Genomic DNA, 20762 nt, shown 5'->3' with positions numbered 1-20762 from the left:
TCTGACTTCAACTGTAAAATCCACAGAAGATGACTAAAAGGAGAGATTACTAGAAACCAACTAGGTTTCCCCTTGTATCTGTGGATTAATTGTTAGAGTAGAGAACACACAAAATAAGTCTCTAACTTCAGTGATTTTTGCAATTTGCTCCAGTCATTGGCAGCAGAGAACTGGAAGGAAAGGTGTCCAAATTAGGTGTTGGCTTTGGGGATGACCAGTGAAATATACCTGCTGGAGCCCGTGCTGCGCGTGGGTGCTGCTATACCTAGCAAAGACTTATAGATGACCTGGAGCCAGTGGGTTTGGCGACAAAAATGTAGCGAGGGCCAGCCAACGAGAACATACAGGTCGCTGTGGTGGGTAGTATATGGGGCTTTGGTGACAAAACGGATGGCACTGTGATAGACTGCATCCAATTTTCTGAGTAGAGTGTTGAAGGCTAATTTGTAAATGACATCGCCTAAGTCAAGGATTGGTAGGATCGTCCGTTTTACGAGGGTAAGTTTGGCAGCATGAGTTGAAGGAGGCTTTTGTTTTGCGAAATAGGAAGCCGATTCTAGATTTAATTTTGGATTGGAGATGCTTAATGTGAGTCTGGAAGGAGAGTTTACAGTCTAGCCAGACACCTAGGTATTTATAGTTGTCCACATATTCTAAGTCAGAACTGTCCAGAGTAGTGATGCTAGTCAGGCGGGCGGGTGCAGGCAGTGATCGGTTGAAGAGCATGTTTTTAGTTTTACTTGCATTTAAGAGCAGTTGGAGGCCACGGAAGGAGTGTTGTATGGCGTTGAACCTCGTTTGGAGGTTTGTTAACACAGTGTCCAAAGAAGAGGTGGATCAAAGAATCACTCACAGCAAGAGCGACATCATTGATATATACAGAGAAAAGAATCGGCCCGAGAATTGAACCCTGAGACTGCCAGAGGTCCGGACAACAGGCCCTCCGATTTGACACACTGAACTCTATCTGAGAAGTAGTTAGTGAACCAGACGAGGCAGTCATTAGAGAAACCAAGGCTGTTGAGTCTGCCGATAAGAATACGGTGCTTGACAGAGTCGAAAGCCTTGGCCAGGTCGATGAAGACGGCTGCACAGTATTGTCTTTTATTGGTGGCGGATATGTTACAGACCCCACTGAGCGAGATAGAACATGAAGAATCAGATTTGTCTTGGTAAATTTTATAACATAAGGAAGTGAAATTTCATCACCTCAGCGCGTTTAGTGGGTGGACACCCTATAATATGCTAACTCCAGGCTGTAGCCATATGTACAACAATGTATTATTGTGGATTCTGTCACCATGGGCCTTCAGAAGCTTCAAGGAAGCTAAAGGTAATTTGACACGAATATTGATTTTGCATTTACTATCCCTTTAAAACCTCCCAGTTTGAACACACCCAGTAGGTGGCAACAGTACACCATTTTTGTGTAGTCCGTCGATAAAACCTCAAAGAAGACGACGTAAACAGAAGTAAGCCGTGACCAAAAACTATTTCCACGTTTGCGTTTTTGTTGTCATTTAGACGTTTATTAATACCCTGCAACTCAAAATATGACTCATTTAACTGCATAGCATCACAAACTTACCCCAGGTATTATTTAATTCGCTTTGGAGACAGGACTTGGTTGATATATGTTATCTAGGTAACGCTAACTAGCTAGTTGCTAAAGTTACCTAACAATGGCTATGGTTTTTCACACTCAAATAGCCTCCATTATGGAGGTTCTAGCGAATGCAGCCGTGGCAGAGATCTGTAAACTCGTAGACGACGACTATGCAGTGTTTCGTTTGGAAATAACTCAAAGCCAGAAAGAAAACAGGGCATTGCGGAGGAAACTACAACTACTGGAACTGAAGAAGGTTGCACGGGAGCGCGCAGAAAGGACAATGCGAGAGCGTGTCAACGCCAGTCGTTTCAGTAGTGTCAAGATCCTCGACCGATACAGAGGAATTGCAAGAGGTACATTTTGCATGAGGCTGCGTGGCCTGTCGCCCCGTTACCCTCTACACATGTAGAGCGTTAACCACATATGTTTAACCATAATTGGGTCTTGGTTAGTTTTTGGATAGTATGAAATAGCCTAATTCCCCTGATTACTTGCAATATAGCGTTAAACATTGACAGTAGCTAACCTAATCACCTCTTTTCCCCCAATCACTCTCTTGGGTGAATTACATCTCACTGGAGGCCACATGAGCTTTGTGAAGCCAGCAGGACACAATACATGGAGCGATGACCAACCAATCACTGTTGATGAGGGGAGTGGAACCTCAACCCAGCAAGTTATCATCATAGAGGTTAGTGTAATAGTATTACATCAAAATTACAGTACATTTCAGAAAGGCTCCCATCAGCTATTCACTTGCTTACATGTACATCCTCATTTATCTGCCATAAGGGAGCTTGTGTGACTTCTCTACGACATTGTTACCCAATTCTACTCCCGAGTGGCACAGCGGTATAAGCCACTGCATCTCAGTGCAAGAAGTGTCATTACAGTCCCTGGTTCGAATCCAGGCTGAATGACATCCGGCCATGATTGGGAGTCTCATAGGGCGGCGCACAATTGGCCCAGCGTCACCCGGGTTTGGCCGGGGTAGGCCATCATTGTAAATAAGAATTTGTACTTAACTGACTTGCCTACCTAAATAAAGGTTAAATAACATTTTAAAAATACCATCAACCCCCCCTTCTTGTGTCAGTCTGCAGGTCCTGGGGTCAAGCTGGAGAGATCTGAAGGAGAGCACATCCAGACTGGAGTGGCTGGAGTGCCCCCTGTAGCCACGGAGGACCCCACCACCGCCCCAGCGGCACCAAAGACCCGACGCAGCATCACGAAGGTCGGTGGAACGCTGAATGCCGTCCTCAAGTCAGGGATCGACACCAAGAATTTAATGGGTCAGGGGCGACTGGGCTGTCCCGCTCTCCACTCAGAATATTTACTTGATGGTAACCCGAGCCCGAGGATGGATCTGTCCCATCAGGACTTAGGAGACACGTTACAGATTGGCAATGATCCGTCTTGTTCATACGCTACAGAGATGATACATGGTGACATGCCTGTCGGCTTAGATACACAGACTAATCCAATGAGAGGGGACTGGAACCAGTACAGTAGTAGTGTATACTCTGAAGGGTCCCTAGATAAGAAAGGGGAGGTTATAGTCATAGATGAGGTGACTGTGAAAGTGGAGGGTGACTCTCCTCTGACATGGAATGCAGATGAGACTCGCTTTGGAGAAGGACACTCACAGGGCAACACCAATGACTTCTTAGACTACAGAAAAAGCTTAGAGACCAATCTAACTGTCGCAACCCACTCCCCTTTACACACGCTCAGGGATTGCGACCCACTGTCCACGCCAATGGCATCTTCCGATTCACAATACCTTTTCGATCAGGTATCGAACTCAAAGGATCAAAGTGCCAAAGCACAGGGAGGGGGAGCCACATCAGGCAATAGTAAAGAGAAACGGTTCCTTTGCATGTTCTGTAACAAAGGCTTCAGCAGCTCCCAGAAGGTGGCGATCCACCAGAGGGTCCACACAGGGGAGAAACCATTCAGCTGTACCCAGTGTCATATGCGCTTCACCCAGGCTGGTGACCTGAAGAGGCACCAGAGAGTCCACACAGGGGTAAAACCCTTCAGCTGTACCCAGTGTCACATGAGCTTTGCCCAGGCTGGCAACCTGAAGAGGCACCAGAGGGTCCACACAGGGGAGAAAACAACAACCCCCTAGTGTGAGAAGAGGTTCTCCTACCAACACCAACTGAACATGCACTTATAAGTCCATACGGGAGAAAGTATGCGCTACGAGAAGAGGTTCTCAGAGGATACACCAGCAGAAAAAAAAAACATTCCACGGATTGACCTAGAAATTAACCATTCCACTCAATAGCTTCTGACATTTAGATCAATTAAAGACTAAGATTAATGTTAATTGGTGTCAGCAGAAAAGATCCACAGATGCATTTGGAATAAAGAGAGTAGCAAATTTCAGTGTTGAATATTCCTGGGTAGAATATTGAATCCAGACAGACGTGTGATATCTAAGCCTGAAAGGTCTGTTTCATAGTGTTTGCACTGTGTAGGATATATGATGTTCAAGTACAGAATATTTTTCCCACAATACTTTTAATGAGTAAATGAATGCAGTTTATGAAGGTCATGCAGATTTTTAGTGTGTGGTTTTTATATGGTGTCTTTAAAAAAGGTTGGTTTAATAAACACAAAATGGGACTTTTCATTTATTGAGACTCTTTAGTATACATCACATCTGATCTCACCATATTCTTAAAACACCAGGCAGCGCTTTATAACCAATACACATGTATAAAAAAAGAAAAGGCCATTCCAGCAAACTGGACGCACTTGAATGGACGTTTTTACATGGTCCTTTGTTTCGCCGGATTCTGACTTGGCTACGGTTAAGATGTTCCATTACCCAAAACATAATTAAATTCTGCGCCCAAAACAGAATAAAATTCTGCGCCCAGGAGGCAGATGAGTTATCCTGCCCTGCAAAGCCATGAGGCTGTTGTCACCACCCACAACACACGGACGAAGCCATCGAGTCCCAGAAGAAGATGAGCTGCGAGGTCTTACGCACCTCTCTCATCACACAGTCAACCATTGGTCAGGTAGTGACCTCCCTCACCAGCTGGGAGCTGCTGAGGGACTACAAGGACCTGCCCTGTAAAAGAGAAGAGATCAGGAGGGCATACTCTAGGGAACATTTTTTATATAATTTTCTTAGGTTGGGGAGAAACAAACTCGATATACATAAAAATGACAAATCTAAACTGTAGAAATTATAATGGACTTACATTTACAGTGCATTCAAAGAGTATTCAGACCCCTTGACTTTTTCCGCATTTTGTTACGTTACAGCTTTATTCTAAAATGGATTACATTGAGAGAAAACAATCTACACACAATACCCATAATGACAAAGCAACATTTTTTCCAGTTTATTGAGAATAAAAATACTGAAATCACATTTACATATATAAAGTATTCAGACCCTTTACTCAGTACTTTGTTTGAAGCACCTTTCGCAGCGATTACCATCTCGAGTCTTCTTGAGTATGATACTACAAGCTTGGCACACCTGTATTGGGGACGTTTCTCCCATTTTTCTCTGCAGATCCTCTCAACCTCTGTCAGGTTGGATGGGGAGCGTCGCTGCACAGCTATTTTCTGGTCTCACCAGAGATGTTTGATCGGGTTCAAGTCCGGGCTCTGGCTGGGCAACTCAAGGACATTTAGAGACTTGTCCCGAATCCACTCCTGCGTTGTCTTGGCAGTGTGCTTAGGGTCGTTGTCCTTTTGGAAGGTGAACCTTCACCCCAGTCTGAGGTCCTGAGTGCTCTGAAGCAGGTTTTCATCAAGGATCTCTCTGTACTTCGCTCCGTTCATCTTTCCCTCGATCATGACTAGTCTCCCAGTCCCTGACGCAGAAAAAAGGCTCTCTTGGTAGGCTCTCAGTTTCCGGCCGTACCCAGTCTTCAGTCTCTGGCCCTAGTTGCAGGTTCACACTGTTCTGACTTAGGTTCCTGGACTCCTGTCTTAGTGCTAGGTCCCCAGTCCTCTGCTGTTCTAGGTCCACAGCCTCCTGCACTAGTAACCCCTAAGTTTGCTGCTCTTTCAGGCCCTAGGCACCCTACATTGCTAAGCCCAATGTTTGCTTTGCAGTCAGGTTTTCAGTCTCCCTGCCTTATTAGGTGTGCAGCTTCCTATCCCGCCAGGATTAGAGCCCCCCTGCCATGCTAGGCCCTAAGTTAACTGCCCCATTGCAGGTCTGCAGTCTCCTACCCTGCTTAGATTTCAGCCACCTGCCTGAGTTGGTAGACAGTTGCCTAGCCCACCAGGCTGAAGGTGCCCGCATGCTTCCCACTCGAAACAGTTCGGTAGAGTTTGTGAATTATGACATTTGGTGACGTTTTTGTTAGTTTTGGACATCAGTGAGTGTTTTTTTCGGCTGTTCGGGCACACATTTTTTCTGGAGGCAAGCAGAAGTTCGGAGCCGAAGTCTACGCACCTTCATCAGTGATTGGTCAACAGTAGGGATTCTTCAATAAAGGTCTGTTGTAGTTCAACGAGAGACAACTCGTTTTCGTCGAAAAATACTGCATCAAACATCTTAGACGTAAAACTGCGCGACTAAGATCGGTAAAAACGTCAAAATTAATGACCGATGTCTTGAGTTATCTTATATTAATTCTGACTATTTTGAGGAACTGTATTCTGGCTACAGCATTTCAAAATGGACAAACATTACTTTTGCTGCTTTTTTCTCATTTTTCAAGCGAATGTATTTTAAAGCCTAACTGAAACATGCTGACACCTTTAGAGCCCCTTGCTATGCTATGTTCGCTGCCCTATTGGTGTTTTTAGTTGTAGACAGACGACAAGTTTGGCTGTTGACCAAGTTTTCAGAGTTTCTTCTAGAAGTGTTCATCTGAAATAAACCACATTATCACTTATGGTGTAAATGTATGTGCAACTGTGTGGTGGTGACCAAGGGCCAGATTCAGATTTATGTAATGTACACCTTTTTCTTACGCATTTCTCAGTAGTTGGTAGACGTACCTTATGCAGGTGAGTAACAGGCTTTGCAGGCGTGGTTCCCTTGCGCGGGCTGAATCAATTTAATTCAACCGCAGAAATCCCTCCAACTGGCTGGCCAACATATTTTCTTGTGGAGTTTTCAATCAATCGTGTTTTCAGGGCATTTATCTAAAGTCATCCCTTTAAATTTGGTGTACCTTTAATAATTTGAATTTTCTCGACTCATTAGAATATATGGAGAGAATGGTTCAGAATATTAGGGATCAATGAAAGAAAGCCATTTAAATGCATGCATATTCGTCTCTTTTTCAGCACCAATTGTTAGATTTAAAAATATATATTCTTGTAGAATATTTAGGGTTAGGAAAGTATTTATGAATCATACATAAACAGGTTTGGAGAGCCTATTACGCACAAAAAATATTGGTGAATCAAAAATATTGGTTTGATTCGTTATGAAAATTGCCAAATTAAATGGTTTATTCCATGAAATATTGGAAGGTGAAACATGTGTGCAACAGGAGTTCAACAATAGGCCTATAAATCTTCCCTAATCACGGAACTGCGTTCCATGATTCAAATAGGCTACGTGTCCCAAATTATTGCGCAATTTGTAATACGTTAGCCTAATACAATCCACTATTGCTAGCGACCCCCAGGAACAACCACACAGACATGGCAGAGGAATGGAAGCTAAACTAACAATGTAATGAAATTATGCCTACAAAATCAAGCCATAGGCCTACAATTAAAAGTCAGAATAACGACACAGCGATTTATACTACACTGTGGAAAAGTTGAAATACCGGTCATGTTGACATGCTTTTCAGTTAGCTGAAATATGACTGTTTTCACATTTATCTCCAGCGATCATTAGGTAAAATATATCTTAAACGATTGTAATTTATATTTACAATCCAAACGGATTATTCATTTACCTAGGTGTTATCAATAGCTCTTATCAATTTGTAACTGACAGTGCATGGAGAATGGTGTAATTTCTATTAGAAAAAATTAAGTAGATGCTTTTTTCACTTGGAAGCGGAAAGTGTGCTCGACCTTATTCGTAGTTTCCTCGTGCATAAAGGTGGCGGAATTATGCGGGAATCAAGTCAAGGTCAGAATATGGCATCTGCTGACACACCTCCGCCACACCTTCATTCCTTTGAAACGAATAGCATTGATATGGACACATCTGCCTGGTTCTTACCGGACCGCCTGTGGTCAGACCTAAGTCAACTCGGCATTTAAGTCACTAGCGGATGAGGGTTCAGACGGCGTCAGCTAGCCGTTTTACAATACTTACTGAATATACCTACACACAGCCACACACAAACACCTACTGTACACGTTAAACTAGTTTAGTCAGGTTTGACCAATAATGACATTTGACTTATCATAACTGACTTGTTTTTACCCACATGATAATAATGTCCACCATGATGGGTTTAACAATGAAGTCATTCTGTAACTACAGTACAGGACTCATGTAGTGGGGATGGGTAAACACTCCATATTGAAAGTGTGTTTATTATCTGTGCCTACCTACCTGAGGGAGTGTGTGTCTGTGTCACATGTCTCTTCCAGGAGGAGGAGGTGCTGCTGGTGAAGGAGGAGGGGTGTGAGGAGGGTCTGGGGGAAATGCACAGGCCCATGTGTAGAGTATGTAATGTAGTACTAGATAGTTCATTCTGTTGGTTTAGGATGTAGTAGAGAACTGGATGAGGAGAACTGAGGGAAGAATGAGTATGATGAGACAGAGTAGATGATATGGTGATGGTTGGTGTGGTGGTGTCTGTAAAAATGCTTCACTGATGAAAAGTGACAACTTTGTCAAATCAAATCAAATTTATTTATATAGCCCTTCGTACATCAGCTGATATCTCAAAGTGCTGTATAGAAACCCAGCCTAAAACCCCAAACAGCAAGCAATGCAGGTGTAGAAGCACGGTGGCTAGGAAAAACTCCCTAGAAAGGCCAAAACCTAGGAAGAAACCTAGAGAGGAACCAGGCTATGTGGGGTGGCCAGTCCTCTTCTGGCTGTGCCGGGTGGAAATTATAACAGAACATGGCCAAGATGTTCAGATGTTCATAAATGACCAGCATGGTCGAATAATTGTAAGGCAGAACAGTTGAAACTGGAGCAGCAGCACAGTCAGGTGGACTGGGGACAGCAAGGAGTCATCATGTCAGGTATTCCTGGGGCATGGTCCTAGGGCTCAGGTCCTCCGAGAGAGAGAAAGAAAGAGAGAATTAGAGAGAGCATATGTGGGATGGCCAGTCCTCTTCTGGCTGTGCCGAGATAATGATAGTATCTTAATTCATGTTTACTTGACATGAAGTAGTGAAGCTGTGTGTAATGTAACGTAAAACATTTTCCAAAGTATTTTAACATTCATTTTATCAAAGGGAGGATACCAGATTTACAGAAAAGGCAGTGTTTCCATGATGAGAAAAGTCATTCTACTTGTCACATATCGTTTTGTGCAATAAATGTGATTTGTTTTAATTAAATACGAAATTGACACTGTCCTGACTGACTTGGTTATTTTTGTATCATTGCAGGGACGGAGTTTGAACATAAACAATCAATCCAATGGCTCCATATTGTTAGGTACTTCAATCAGTGTTAGAGATGGGCTTGACTGGTTAACATTTTATAATGTCATGTTTCTGTGTACAGTAAAGAGTTTCTTATATAAACCTTTATGCTTTTCTGTACCATCTTTGTTTGCAGACTGCAGTCCTTGAAGACCTGATGATATCCAGTGTTACTGGTGGGAGAGACTGGACCACTGAGGTGGCTGGTCACAAACCCTGGCCCCGTCTCAGAACCCTGGATCAGGAGCCGTCGCTCTTCCTTCCCAAGTCGGAACCAGGACCCAACCGCAAGGGACAGAGACTCCACCACAACCACTACGTAGAACACAACCAGTGGACAGGTGGTCATCAGAGAGACTCCAGTCAGGGATCCAGTCTGCAGCCCAGACCCTTCTCTTCACAGTCTCAGTGCAGGGATGAAGCAGGACTTGTGGCTGATAGACCATCTTGTTCCTATGATACAAACACCACAGTATCCATGCTGAACAGAGCAGGTCACCCTGGGATTCAACCTTCACAGGGAGTGGCGGGAGACCCCTCTAGTGGTAGTCTTCTCTTTCAGGGTCCCGTCTAATGCCTACTGAAAGGGTTCATAGAAGGGACCTGGGTCTAACCTTCCTCAGCTGCCTCAAGGAGAGTCCCTTCATGTGCAAACTATGTTACAAGAGCTTCTCCTTCCCAAGTAACCTTATAGACATAGGAGTGTCCACAACGGGAAGAAATCGTAGCAGTGTGAGATGTGCGCAGGGGATATCTGGGAACCATTCTTTAGCTGTTATATTATAGTTATGTTAAGTGTATTGGGGTAATGCTTTGTTAACTTGTCATTTGTAAAAAACTGTTTTTAGAGAGATGGTAAACATAGGCTATAACAAGTAAGTAGCCTTGCATGAACCTTAGCTCATCTCCTATTTCTGTAGTGTGAGGCAGCTTGACGTACAAGTACACCCCCTGGACAAGACGCAGTCTATTGCAGGGCCTTAGCCTTAATCTAGCTCCTTAATGCTGAGTGCCAAGCCTAGACTCATCAGGGCCCATTTTTACAGTCTTTGGTATGACTCGGCCAGGGATTGAACTCAACTTTCCAATCTCAGGGCAGACACTAACCACAAGGCCACTGAGTTGGTCAGACTATAACAAGGACTATTGAATATTTACCTTACTGAGGTAAAGTCATGCTATTTTCTACTCTATTCTTGCTAACACACTGCTCTTCATAAACAAGTCAGCTCTCAGATTAAAACAATACTGATCATAGGATATTTGATGTAATGTAATAAGCAGTACCGTATTTCAAAGAATAGCACGCATACATTTTTCATCTCATTATACCATTCCACCTATGACGCACACCAATAAGATCCTTTCTCTTAAGTAAACGGAAGCGAACAAGGACCAAGAACGATTTCGATGTTAGCGTTTTTATAGTTATCTAGACGTTTATTAACACCCTGAAACTCAAAATATGATTCATTTAACTGCACAGCATCACATACTTACCTCAGGCCGTCTTTAATTCGCGCTGGGAGACTTGGTTGATATATGTTATCTAGGTAACGCTAGCTAGCTGCTAACAATGGCTAACCATATGGTTTTTCACACTCAAATAGCCTCCATCATGGAGGAGCTAGCAAATACAGCCGTGGCAGATATATGTAAACTCGTAGACGACGACTATGCAGTGTTTCGTTTGGAAATAACTCAAAGCCAGAAAGAAAACAGAGGACTGCGGAGGAAACTACAGCTACTGGAACTGAAGGTGGCACGGGAGCGCGCAGAGAGGACAATGCGAGAGCGCGTTCTCGCCAGTCGATCTAGTAGTGTCAACATCCTGGACCGATACAGAGGAATGACAAGAGGTACATTCTACAGAAGGCTGCTGGCCCTGTCGCCCCGTTCCCCTCTGCGCATGTGTTCAGATGTGTTACAGAATTGGGTCTTTGTCAGTTTTTGGATAGTATACCATACTTCCCCTGATTACTTGGCTATCTTGCACATATATATATTTTTAACCAGCCATGTCAATTAAGTGCAAATTATTCTTGCAAAAATATTCTTTACCGAATTTCCAGTTGTCATACTCAAAAAAAAAATAAGTGATGCATGGAACATAGTCAATCAATAAATTGTGTATCAACAAGTTATGAGAAGTGTTACCTTACATCCAGGGCCAGATTACTGAATAGGCACTCAAGAGTTCAATTTTCATTTCATCTGACCAGGGCACCGGTTCCAATCCAAGTGCCAATGCCATTTAGCAAACTTACATTTGTTGGTAGTCAGATTAATCAGGCTGCAATACACAATTTATTGGTATATACAGTTTGAAAATAATAGGGATGGGCATTGACATGTTTCGACTGTTGGAGTACTTGCATGCTTTCTTTCTGAGTAAAAATGGAAAAAATATGTGCATTTATCTATATGCCAACAGAGTGCAACAATGCCTAATTTATCAAACCGTTACAAATAAAATCCTAATTGCTAAATTGCCCTGTATATATTCAGTCATTTAAAAAGCAAGCGCCATTTAAGATTCATTTATTGACATCGTAATATCAACTGCTAGTAACTGGATTGTTCACAATCCTCCTCTGATTCAGAATATACCATTTTCATTGTCCTGACATAGCTATTGAAGATGAAAAACGAATATCCCCCCAATTTTTTTTTTTTACCTTGGTGCCAAACTGAACCATATACCCACCAGCTCTCTAAAAAGTTGGGTAAACAATACTTTCCTGTCTATATTTTGTCTGCCAGAGTAAGTTTAAATGTATAGTACGTTTTAAATTTAAATTTTAAATTTGCAGGCATTAGTTTCAGGCTGTATATCCCAATTCATTGTGTATTACAGCCTTATTAATCAGAATAATTTGTTGGATAACATGAAATAGAGCTCTATGACCACGCACACCAATGGTGGGTTTGTCTTCGAAATGAGAATGCATGAGCAGAAAATAACCTCACACCTTACTGTAAAATATAGTGGTGGATCTTTGGTCCTGGGGCCCTTTAAGGTCAACGGCATCATGAACTTTACCCAGTTGCAGGTGTAACGGATGTGAAACGGCTAGCTTAGTTAGCTCGGTGGTGCGAGCTAAATAGCCTTTCAATAGGTGACGTCACTTGCTCTGAGACCTTGAAGTTGCTCTGCAAGGGCCGCGGCTTTTGTGGAGCGATGGGTAACGATGCTTCGTGGGTGACTGTTGTTGATGTGTGCAGAGGTTCGCGCCCGGGTATGGGCGAGGGGACGGTCTAAAGTTATACATTGATGCTGTTGACCCGGATCACTGTTTGCTGCGGAAAAGGAGGAGGTCAAAAGTGTAACGCTGCTAGCGGTAGTGCGAGCTAAATAGCGTTTCAGTCGGTGACGTCACTTGCTCTGAGACCTTGAAGTAGTAGTTCCCCTTGCTCTGCAATGGCAGCGGCCTTTGTGGAGCGATTGGTAACGATGCGTGTCAGTTGTTGATGTGTTGTTGATGTGTGCAACAACTGTGGTTCGAGCCCGGGTAGGGCGAGGGGCAGGTTTAGAAAGTTATACTATTACACAGGCAGTGTATGGGCGAGGGGACTGTTTATAAAGTTATACTGTTACACAAGCAGTGTCAATAGTGTACAATATATTGACAGTACCTCACCACCACCTCTTTCTCTCAGGACTTCTCACTGGAGGCCACAGGAGCTTTGGGAAGCCAGCAGGTCACAACGTGTGGAGAGACCAACCAATCACTGTTGATGAGGGGAGTGGAACCTCAACCCAGCAAGTTATCGTGATAGAGGTTAGTGTAACATGAAAAATGACAGTACATAAAATGTGGCCAATTAATTAAGGCTTGAATGTTAAATGACGAGACAGAGGCATTGATGCGAGTAACCAGTCTTGTTCAGTACATCAGAACACATCCGGGTATCTCAAGCACCCCGGTAAAACACAAGAGTTGCAGTAATGAACATTTACCAACAGATGGCATCTTACTTTTATAACATCTTCCATTTAATAAAATAGTAACAATTTCCAACATGAACAGTTTAGTATTATTTTTTTTATTTTTTTCCTCAGGTAACAACACATTTTGATATTCTCTTCACTTTTATCTGTCTGTCAACAATCCCTGATGGGAAACCTACAGATTAAGTCTTTTGTCATGCGACCCCTTTGGCCATCAGGGTTCTGAGTAGGTGCTGGCTCAGCAATCCGAAGGTCAACCCTGTTACGGTACTGGAGCCATGTGTGGTGCCACTTTCTGTACACAGGATCCGAGTCTCCAGAGGCCTGTCCGGTCCCCTGGTAGGGGCTTCATTCGCACCGTTTCACCCACCCTGAGCTCAGGTAAGTCTTTTGCTGATTTGTCGTAGATGAACTTGGAGACCTGTCTTCTGTGACGTAGCTTCACCAGCACGTCTGTCACCACACATGGCTCTAGGAGAGTGCTGGCTACTGGCAGAACTGCTTTTAAGCGCTGTGCCATGAGGCGCTGTGCCGGGCTGCTATCCATGCCTTCTGTCGGGGTATTGCGCCACTGCAGGATTGCTTTCCAGGCATCTTTGCCCTCTCGCAGAGCCTTTTTGCAGAGGTTCTTTGCGATTTTTACTGCGGACTCCGCCTTCCCATTAGCCTTTGGGTGTCGTGGTGATGAAGTGACGTGCTCGAATTCCCATCCTGCAGCAAATTTTCGGAACTCAACTCCGGAGAATTGGGGTCCATTGTCTGAAATTACCCTATCTGGCTGGCCATAGCGGGCAAACTGAGCCTTGCAGCGTTTGATCGTTGTCTCTGCTGAGAGGTCGGGGAGGAGGTCGATCTCCCAAAAGTCTGAGTAATGATCGACTACCAGTAGAAAGTCTTTGCCACTGTGCTGGAAGAGATCTAGACTTACTATCTGCCAGGGGCGCATCGGTAGCTCGTGGGACATCATCGTCTCTCTCTGTTGCTCAATGGCATATTCATGCAGATTGTGCATTTACTGACATAGTCTTTGATTTCACTCTGCATTCCTGGCCAATACAGTGTGTCACGTGCTTGTCTGTAACAGGCCTCACCTCCTATGTGACTTGAGTGCACGCGTGCCAACATCTCAGGGCGCAGAGACCTGGGAATAACGACTCTCTGACTCTTGAATATTACTCCGTTTTGAACACTGAGCTCCTCTTTGACTGGCCAATATTCTCTGACGGCTAAAGCAGTTTCTTCCCTGCAGTCGGGCCAGCCCATCAGAATCACAGACCTCAATGCCTGGAGTTGCTCGTCCCTGTCTGTGTGCTGTCTGATTTGTATAAGGCGCTGGTCCGTAACATTGAGGTAGTCAGCCTGGTTGATGTGTTCAACATCCACTTGCTCTGTTTGTAAGCTGCACACTGCATGTTGTTCATGCATGGAGCGTGTGTGAGTGCCTGATGCAGTAGCCCTGCTGAGCGTGTCACTCACATACATCTCTGGCCCTGGCTTATACACCACCTTGAGGTTGTAGTTTTGTAGGGCCAGTAGCATGCTCTGCAGTCGTTTTGGGGCATTCAGGAGAGGCTTGCTGAATATAGCAATAAGGGGCTTGTGATCTGTCTCTGCGGTAATATTGTCGCGCCCGTACAGGTAGTGGTGGAAGCGTTGGCATGCAAACACAATGCTGAGGCACTCCTTCTCTATCTGGGCATAGTTCTGCTCTGTTGGCGTGAGTGCCCTAGAGGCGAATGCCACAGGCTGGCCCTCCTGCATGAGGCAACAGCCAAGTCCATACTGGCTTGAGTCACTCTGAATCGTGACAGGTTTTGACACATTGTAGTATCGCAGTACAGGTGTCTGGGTGACCAGTTGTTTTATTTCCCTCACCGCTGCGTCATGTTTTGGGGGCCAATGCCAGATGGTGTCCTTGTTCATGAGCCTCCTCAGTGGCTCACACACTTCAGAGAGCCGCGGTAGGAATTTGGCCAGGTAGGTTACGAAGGACAAGATGTGCCCATGAAAGCGGACCTCTGGCACTTTAAACTGAAGCTTTTTTATGCTTAGCCTTAGCTTGATCTGTCTGCATCTGACCATCAGGGCCATCTTGGCGTCATGGTCACATTCTGCCTCCTCATCACTGTCCCCACAGCCCACTACGAGGATGTCATCTGCTATGGGTTCCACGCCACTGAGTCCCATCAACAGCTCATGCTGTTTCCACTGATACACCTCTGGAGCCACGGAGACACCAAACGGAAGCTTCAACCACCTCTTCCTGCCCCAGGGTGTCCAAAAGGTGGTCATGTAGCTGCCGGGCTCGTCGAGCTTGCACTGCAGGAAGGCATCTCTGGCATCCACGAGTGTGAAGACTCTGGCCTTTGGGAGCTTGTAAAGAACATCCTCCAACGTGGGCATAATGTAATGTGAATGTCGCAGAGCCCGGTTGAGGTGTTTAAGGATCAATGCATATCCGTAGCTTGTCTAGTTTCTTGACGATAACCATATTACTTATCCAGTCTGTAGGCTCGGTGACGGATATGATGTGGCCATCTGCTTCGTATTTGTCAAGCTGAGCCTTCGTAGCTGCTTTCATGGCCACTGGTACATTGCGGGGTGCACACTGGACAGGCTGGATTGCTGCGTCCAACTCAAAGTGGACTTCCCCGGGAACTGACTCAACCGGTGCGTTGAAGACATCATGGTACTTTGCTTAGGAGTGTCTCCTTGCTCAGGGGCCCAGCCTGGACTTTGTCTATAATGTTAAGATCGGCTGGGATGGTGAAGTTAATAAGCCCAAGGCGCTCGCATGTAGAAGCTGACAGTAATGGCTGTTGACTAGCCTCAACTATTTCAAACTCAAGGGTGTATTTCTGGCCTTGAAAAAGGTCATGTCTCGTTTTGTTTTGAATTTTCTCAATGGCAATATTAATCTGATCATTCTTGTAGCCCCTCTCCTTGAACTTCCTTTGCGTCTCAGCCATATTTCTGTCGAAATCTGATTGTTTTTTGCAAATTATTTTGATTCGACAGAATTGGCTGTAGGGCAAACTATTTTTCAAGAGAAGTGGGTGACAACTATCAGCCCTCAACAAACTGTTACGATCAGTAGGTTCTTTGCTTAATAAAGGGTTATATTTTGTGCCTACAACCCAGTGCAACGATTTTGATGTTAAGGTAGACATGTTTAAGTTTTTTAGAAATATCCGCTTAAGGGAATACTTTAGCTCCCCTAATTCTGACACTTCTATTGAACCAGTAGGTTGCTCTCCTGCACATACTCCGACTCCTTTTAGAAGCAAGAGTCATTTTATACCTCCAGCCAAACGCAATCACTCGCTCGAGACATATTGCAGACTTGTGGAAAATGATGTTGGAAATCTCCTTAAGAATAATAAACAGGGGTCCAAATCTTGCTCAAGCTTTGCTTGATTTACAATCCGATACGTCAGTCCTTATTCGTCCTGCTGATAAGGGTGGGTCAGTTGTACTCATGGATAGGACAGTTTATGTACATGAGTGTCATAGACAGCTGCTTGACAACACCTTTTACAAGAAACTCAGAAGTGACCCCACTTCCAATTTCAGAACACTATCTTTACTGTCCTAGATTGGTATTTAAGTTCTGGTAGATAACCAAAAAATAACATGATTTCAACACCCTAAAATTGCCACTTTCTACACTTTGCCGAAATTACACAAGAATGTTACACAACCTCCAGTGCGCCCTATTGTAGCGGGCATTGATGCAGTAACTGCTCCTCTATCTACTTTTGTTGACTTTTTTATTAGACCACTCGCAGAACAGCTCCCCTCCTTTATAAAGGACACCAGCAGTATGATCTCTATCATTGAATCTATTGATCCTCTCCCTGAGAATACCTTGTTAGTTACTTTTGATGTTGAGTTGTTATACACAAATATTCCACACGAGGACGGCATTGAAGCTATGGAACATTTTCTTCTGCAACGTGACCCTAAGGAATTTCCTTCCAGTGCCTGCATTATAACATTGGCTGAAATAGTACTCACACATAACTATTTCATGTTTCTAAATGATTTCTTTATTCAGACGAAAGGTACTGCTATGGGATCCCCCATGGCTCCTAACTATGCTAATTTGTATGTGGGTTGCTTGGAGAAACAGTCTATTTTCAATCCTCTCAAAAATGTTTTCTTGTCTCACGTCATTATTTGGAAACGGTATATTGATGATCTTTTTGTTCTATGGAAGGGTGATGCAAAACAGCTCCAGGCGTTCCATGCTTTTCTTAACTCCTGTTCTGAGCATCTGAGATTTACTATGCAATCTGACACACGTCAAATCAGTTTTTTTGATCTTCTGATCTTGTGTGAAGATAATGTTCTATACAATTTACAGGAAACCTACTGATCGTAACAGTTTGTTGAGGGCTGATAGTTGTCACCCACTTCTCTTGAAAAATAGTTTGCCCTACAGCCAATTCTGTCGAATCAAAAGAATTTGCAAAAAACAATCAGATTTCGACAGAAATATGGCTGAGACGCAAAGAAAGTTAAAGGAGAGGGGCTACAAGAATGATCCGATTAATATTGACATTGAGAAAATTCAAAACAAAACGAAACATGACCTTTTTCAAGGTCAGTCTCGCAAAAACACGCATTCTTGTGTTCTAACTACCCGCTATTCAAAGTGCTCTGAACAAATTAAGGGAATTGTTCACAAACATTGGCACATCCTAAAATGCGATGATCGTCTCGGTAATGTGTTTTCGGACCTTCCCTTTGTCGTATTCTCGCGGGGCAGAAATCTCAGAGACCAATTGGTACACTGATTTACCACCCCAAGATATTTCTGAACAACGTCTATTTGTGTCCCTACTGGATGGAAATTACAAATGTAATGGCTGTGCTCAATGCAATGGCACTTATAAATGTACATCCTTCAAACACCCACAAACAGGGAAATCGATCCCAATCAAAGGTGTTATTACGTGCTCCACTAAGGCAGTTATTTATCTTATAACTTGTCCTTGTGGTAAAAATTATGTAGGTAAAACAAAGCGCGAATTAAAAGTAAGTATCTCAGAGCATCGTAGCACCATTAGGTGTAAAAACTTTACTTACATGCCTTTTGCACACAATGTATATAGACTCTTTTTTTTCTTCTTTTTTTTCCTACTGTGTTATTGACTTGTTAATTGTTTACTCCATGTGTAACTCTGTGTTGTCTGTTCACACTGCTATGCTTTATCTTGGCCAGGTCGCAGTTGCAAATGAGAACTTGTTCTCAACTAGACTACCTGGTTAAATAAAGGTGAAATAAAAAAATAAAAAAAATAAAAATCCAGTTGCGGCCCACTTCTTGGAGGCAGGCCACTCGATTTCGTCTCTGCGTTATATTGGCATCACCCTCCCTAGGAGAAGGAGTGACCTTGATAATTTATTGTTAAAACGAGAGGCTGCCTGGATCTTTAACTTAAAGACCCTTGCGCCCTTCGGTCTCATCGTAGACTTTGACCTGAAGCCATTCTTGTGATTATTGTGACTTTGCCATTGTAATTGTTTGTAAGCTTGTGTAGTCATATTTGTCTATGATCGTAAGCTATCCATTTGTTGTTTGTATGCTGTTTTTTGTATGACATTTTAATATTTGATAATTAACCAATGATATTAGGCCACTCTTGGCCATGATTACAGACACCTGTGTCTTTTGACGCTACATAAACGAGTCATCCCGCAGTGTTTGTGATTATACCCTGATGAAGACAGCTTGGCTGTTGAAACGTTGGTAATTAAATTTTTGCATCTGAGCTCCTAGAGTGTGCGTTTATTTTTCTTCCAGATCATCCTTATTTATCTACCATAGGGGAGCTTGTGAGACTTCTCTAAGACATTGTTATCCAATTCAACTCATGTACCAATAATAACCTCCCTTGTTGTGTCAGTCTGCAGATGTAGAGGCTAGAGGTCCTGAGGTAAAGCAGGAGAGGTCTGAAGGAGAGGACCCACGACACAGAAGAGACATCGAGATTGGGACGCCCCCTGTAGCCACGGAGAACCGCACTGCTACGCCCCAACCCAGGACCTGCCGCAGCATCACGGAGGTCAGTAGAACGCAGAACACCGTCTTCAAGTCAGAGACAGACAGAGACTTTAACACAAAGGCTCTTGCACAAAGGATCTGACCAGAGATCAGACCTAGAGAGACTGGAGCTGGGGCCACTGGACTGTCCTCCTGCTCCCGACTCACAGAGTAACCCGATTCAATCCCATTTCGACCCTGGCAACATGCCCTTGGGTTTAGAGACACAGACTGATCTGTCTAGAGAGGACTGGAACCAGTACAGTAGTAGTGTATAGGATCCAAACAGGGATGAAATCCTTCAGCTGTACCCAGTATGCACTTTACCCAAGCTGGACACCAGAAGAGGCACCAGGTGGTCCACACCGGGGAGAAATCCTACAGCTGCCTCCAGTATGAGAAGAGGTTCTCCCACCAGGACCAGCTAAAAATATACCTCTAGGTCCACACAGGAGCAGAAAAACCATTCCACTCTATAACATGAACCACGTTTCCATTCACAGATTTTGTGCAAGTAAAGTCATACCGAGAAAAAAAAATCATGGCAGCTGTGATGGAAACAGGAAGTTTCGGTACAATTTTCTAAATGCCGACAGAATTTGTTTGTTCGACATGGGATCTTTTTGCGTCTGTAAAATTCATTATGAGAGAATGGGCGGTGGAAACGCCTCTATGCGCAAATGTTGATATAAAAGCCATCATATCGAAGTAAACTTGGAGTCACGCGATGACATGGTGTGTGGTCCTCCCACTACGACTAGGCTCGTTAGTTAGGCTCCCGAGGGTGGTGAAAGTGCACGGTGATCTTGATGCTCATTTTCAAAGAAATATCAAGGCTTGACTTACGTTTGACAAATATTCTTGCTGTTTTCCATAATAATATCATGACGTAGACTAGCCTACCCGTACTGTATATGCGAGCTGTTGGCTAGAGCCCACGTGCCAAGACCAGATTAGGCACATTTTCTATTTAACGCAACAGTTTGTATGACAAAACTATCCGTAGAGTTGAAAATGCGATGGAAACACATTGAACGTAATATTTTTATTCTGTACGTGAGAACGTAAGCGAAAAAGTACATTTCGTGTGCGCTACGTCATCACGCAATGATTTTGTTTTATCTGCATCATGTCAGTTTGGTGGAAACACCACTGGTGGGAAAATGTGCACGTTTTCTTTCAAATCTGTCGTCAATTGAATGGATACCGAGCTATAGAAAGTAACCATTCCACTCGATAGCTTCTAACGTTTAGATCAAACCCAGCATCAAAGACTGATGAATGTTCATTGTTGTCAGCAGAAAAAAAAGCCAGATACATTTGGAATAACGAGAGTAACATATTTCAGTGTTGAATATTCCTGGGTAGAATATTGCATCCAGACATTCTGTGATTTATTTATATATATATATATATATATATGGCTTAAGCCTAAAGTCGGTCAGTGTTTCCACTGTGTAGGATATATGATGTTTCATTATTTCCATTCAACTACTTTAATTATATATACTGTATATAAGGCATATTCAATGGGGTCCTAAATTATGGAAACTTGATAAAGATGAACAATTGTTTTTGTTTAGTAT

At 43.5% G+C, this 20762-nt stretch overlaps 2 protein-coding genes and 1 long non-coding RNA gene across 10 annotated transcripts in view; 2 read left to right on the top strand and 1 right to left on the bottom strand.

The window, feature by feature from the left end:
- Window positions 1–353: 353 nt before the first annotated feature.
- LOC110498516 (uncharacterized) lies at window positions 354–4250 on the top strand. Its single transcript, XM_036953799.2, has 3 exons — window positions 354–1962; window positions 2191–2300; window positions 2706–4250. The coding sequence occupies exons 1-3, from the start codon at window positions 1683–1685 to the stop codon at window positions 3741–3743; spliced, it is 1428 nt and encodes a 475-aa protein (XP_036809694.2). The 5' UTR covers window positions 354–1682; the 3' UTR covers window positions 3744–4250.
- Window positions 4251–8403: 4153 nt separating this feature from the next.
- On the bottom strand, window positions 8404–10983 carry LOC149975142 (uncharacterized). Of its 2 annotated transcripts, none has more exons than XR_016488836.1 (3): window positions 10676–10983; window positions 9297–9628; window positions 8404–8800 (listed from the first exon to the last, which is right to left on the bottom strand). It is a non-coding gene; the product is annotated as an uncharacterized LOC149975142 (long non-coding RNA). The 2 variants fall into 2 exon arrangements; XR_016488837.1 differs by having other exon boundaries at window positions 9279–9628; window positions 10676–10975.
- LOC110498492 (uncharacterized) overlaps window positions 10523–20762 on the top strand; it is a 42584-nt gene continuing 32344 nt past the window's right edge. For 3 of the 7 annotated variants that reach the window (XM_021575111.3, XM_036953766.2, XM_090210520.1), the window contains exons 1-3: window positions 10523–11034; window positions 12836–12957; window positions 19040–19198. In XM_021575111.3, coding sequence (XP_021430786.3) covers window positions 10752–11034; window positions 12836–12957; window positions 19040–19198 — 564 coding nt within the window. In that variant the 5' untranslated portion in view covers window positions 10523–10751. Of the gene's footprint in view, window positions 11035–12835; window positions 12958–13368; window positions 13509–18431; window positions 18883–19039; window positions 19199–20762 lie in introns of those variants that run through there. The other 4 variants (XM_090210521.1, XM_090210522.1, XM_090210519.1 and 1 more) reach the window with 3 other exon arrangements.

The sequence above is a fragment of the Oncorhynchus mykiss genome, chromosome 19 (assembly GCF_057628025.1).
Source record: "Oncorhynchus mykiss isolate SJ-2025 chromosome 19, ASM5762802v1, whole genome shotgun sequence".
NCBI classification, from domain to species: domain Eukaryota; kingdom Metazoa; phylum Chordata; class Actinopteri; order Salmoniformes; family Salmonidae; genus Oncorhynchus; species Oncorhynchus mykiss.
This window is presented reverse-complemented; position numbering and strand designations above follow the sequence as displayed.

Bases quoted from the DNA above. Each gene is read 5' to 3' on its own strand.
- LOC110498516 (XM_036953799.2), top strand. From the start codon at position 1,683: ATGGCTATGGTTTTTCACACTCAAATAGCCTCCATTATGGAGGTTCTA. The intron at 1,963-2,190 runs GTACATTTTGCA...ATCTCACTGGAG, and splicing joins ATACAGAGGAATTGCAAGAG to GCCACATGAGCTTTGTGAAG. The intron at 2,301-2,705 runs GTTAGTGTAATA...TTCTTGTGTCAG, and splicing joins AGCAAGTTATCATCATAGAG to TCTGCAGGTCCTGGGGTCAA.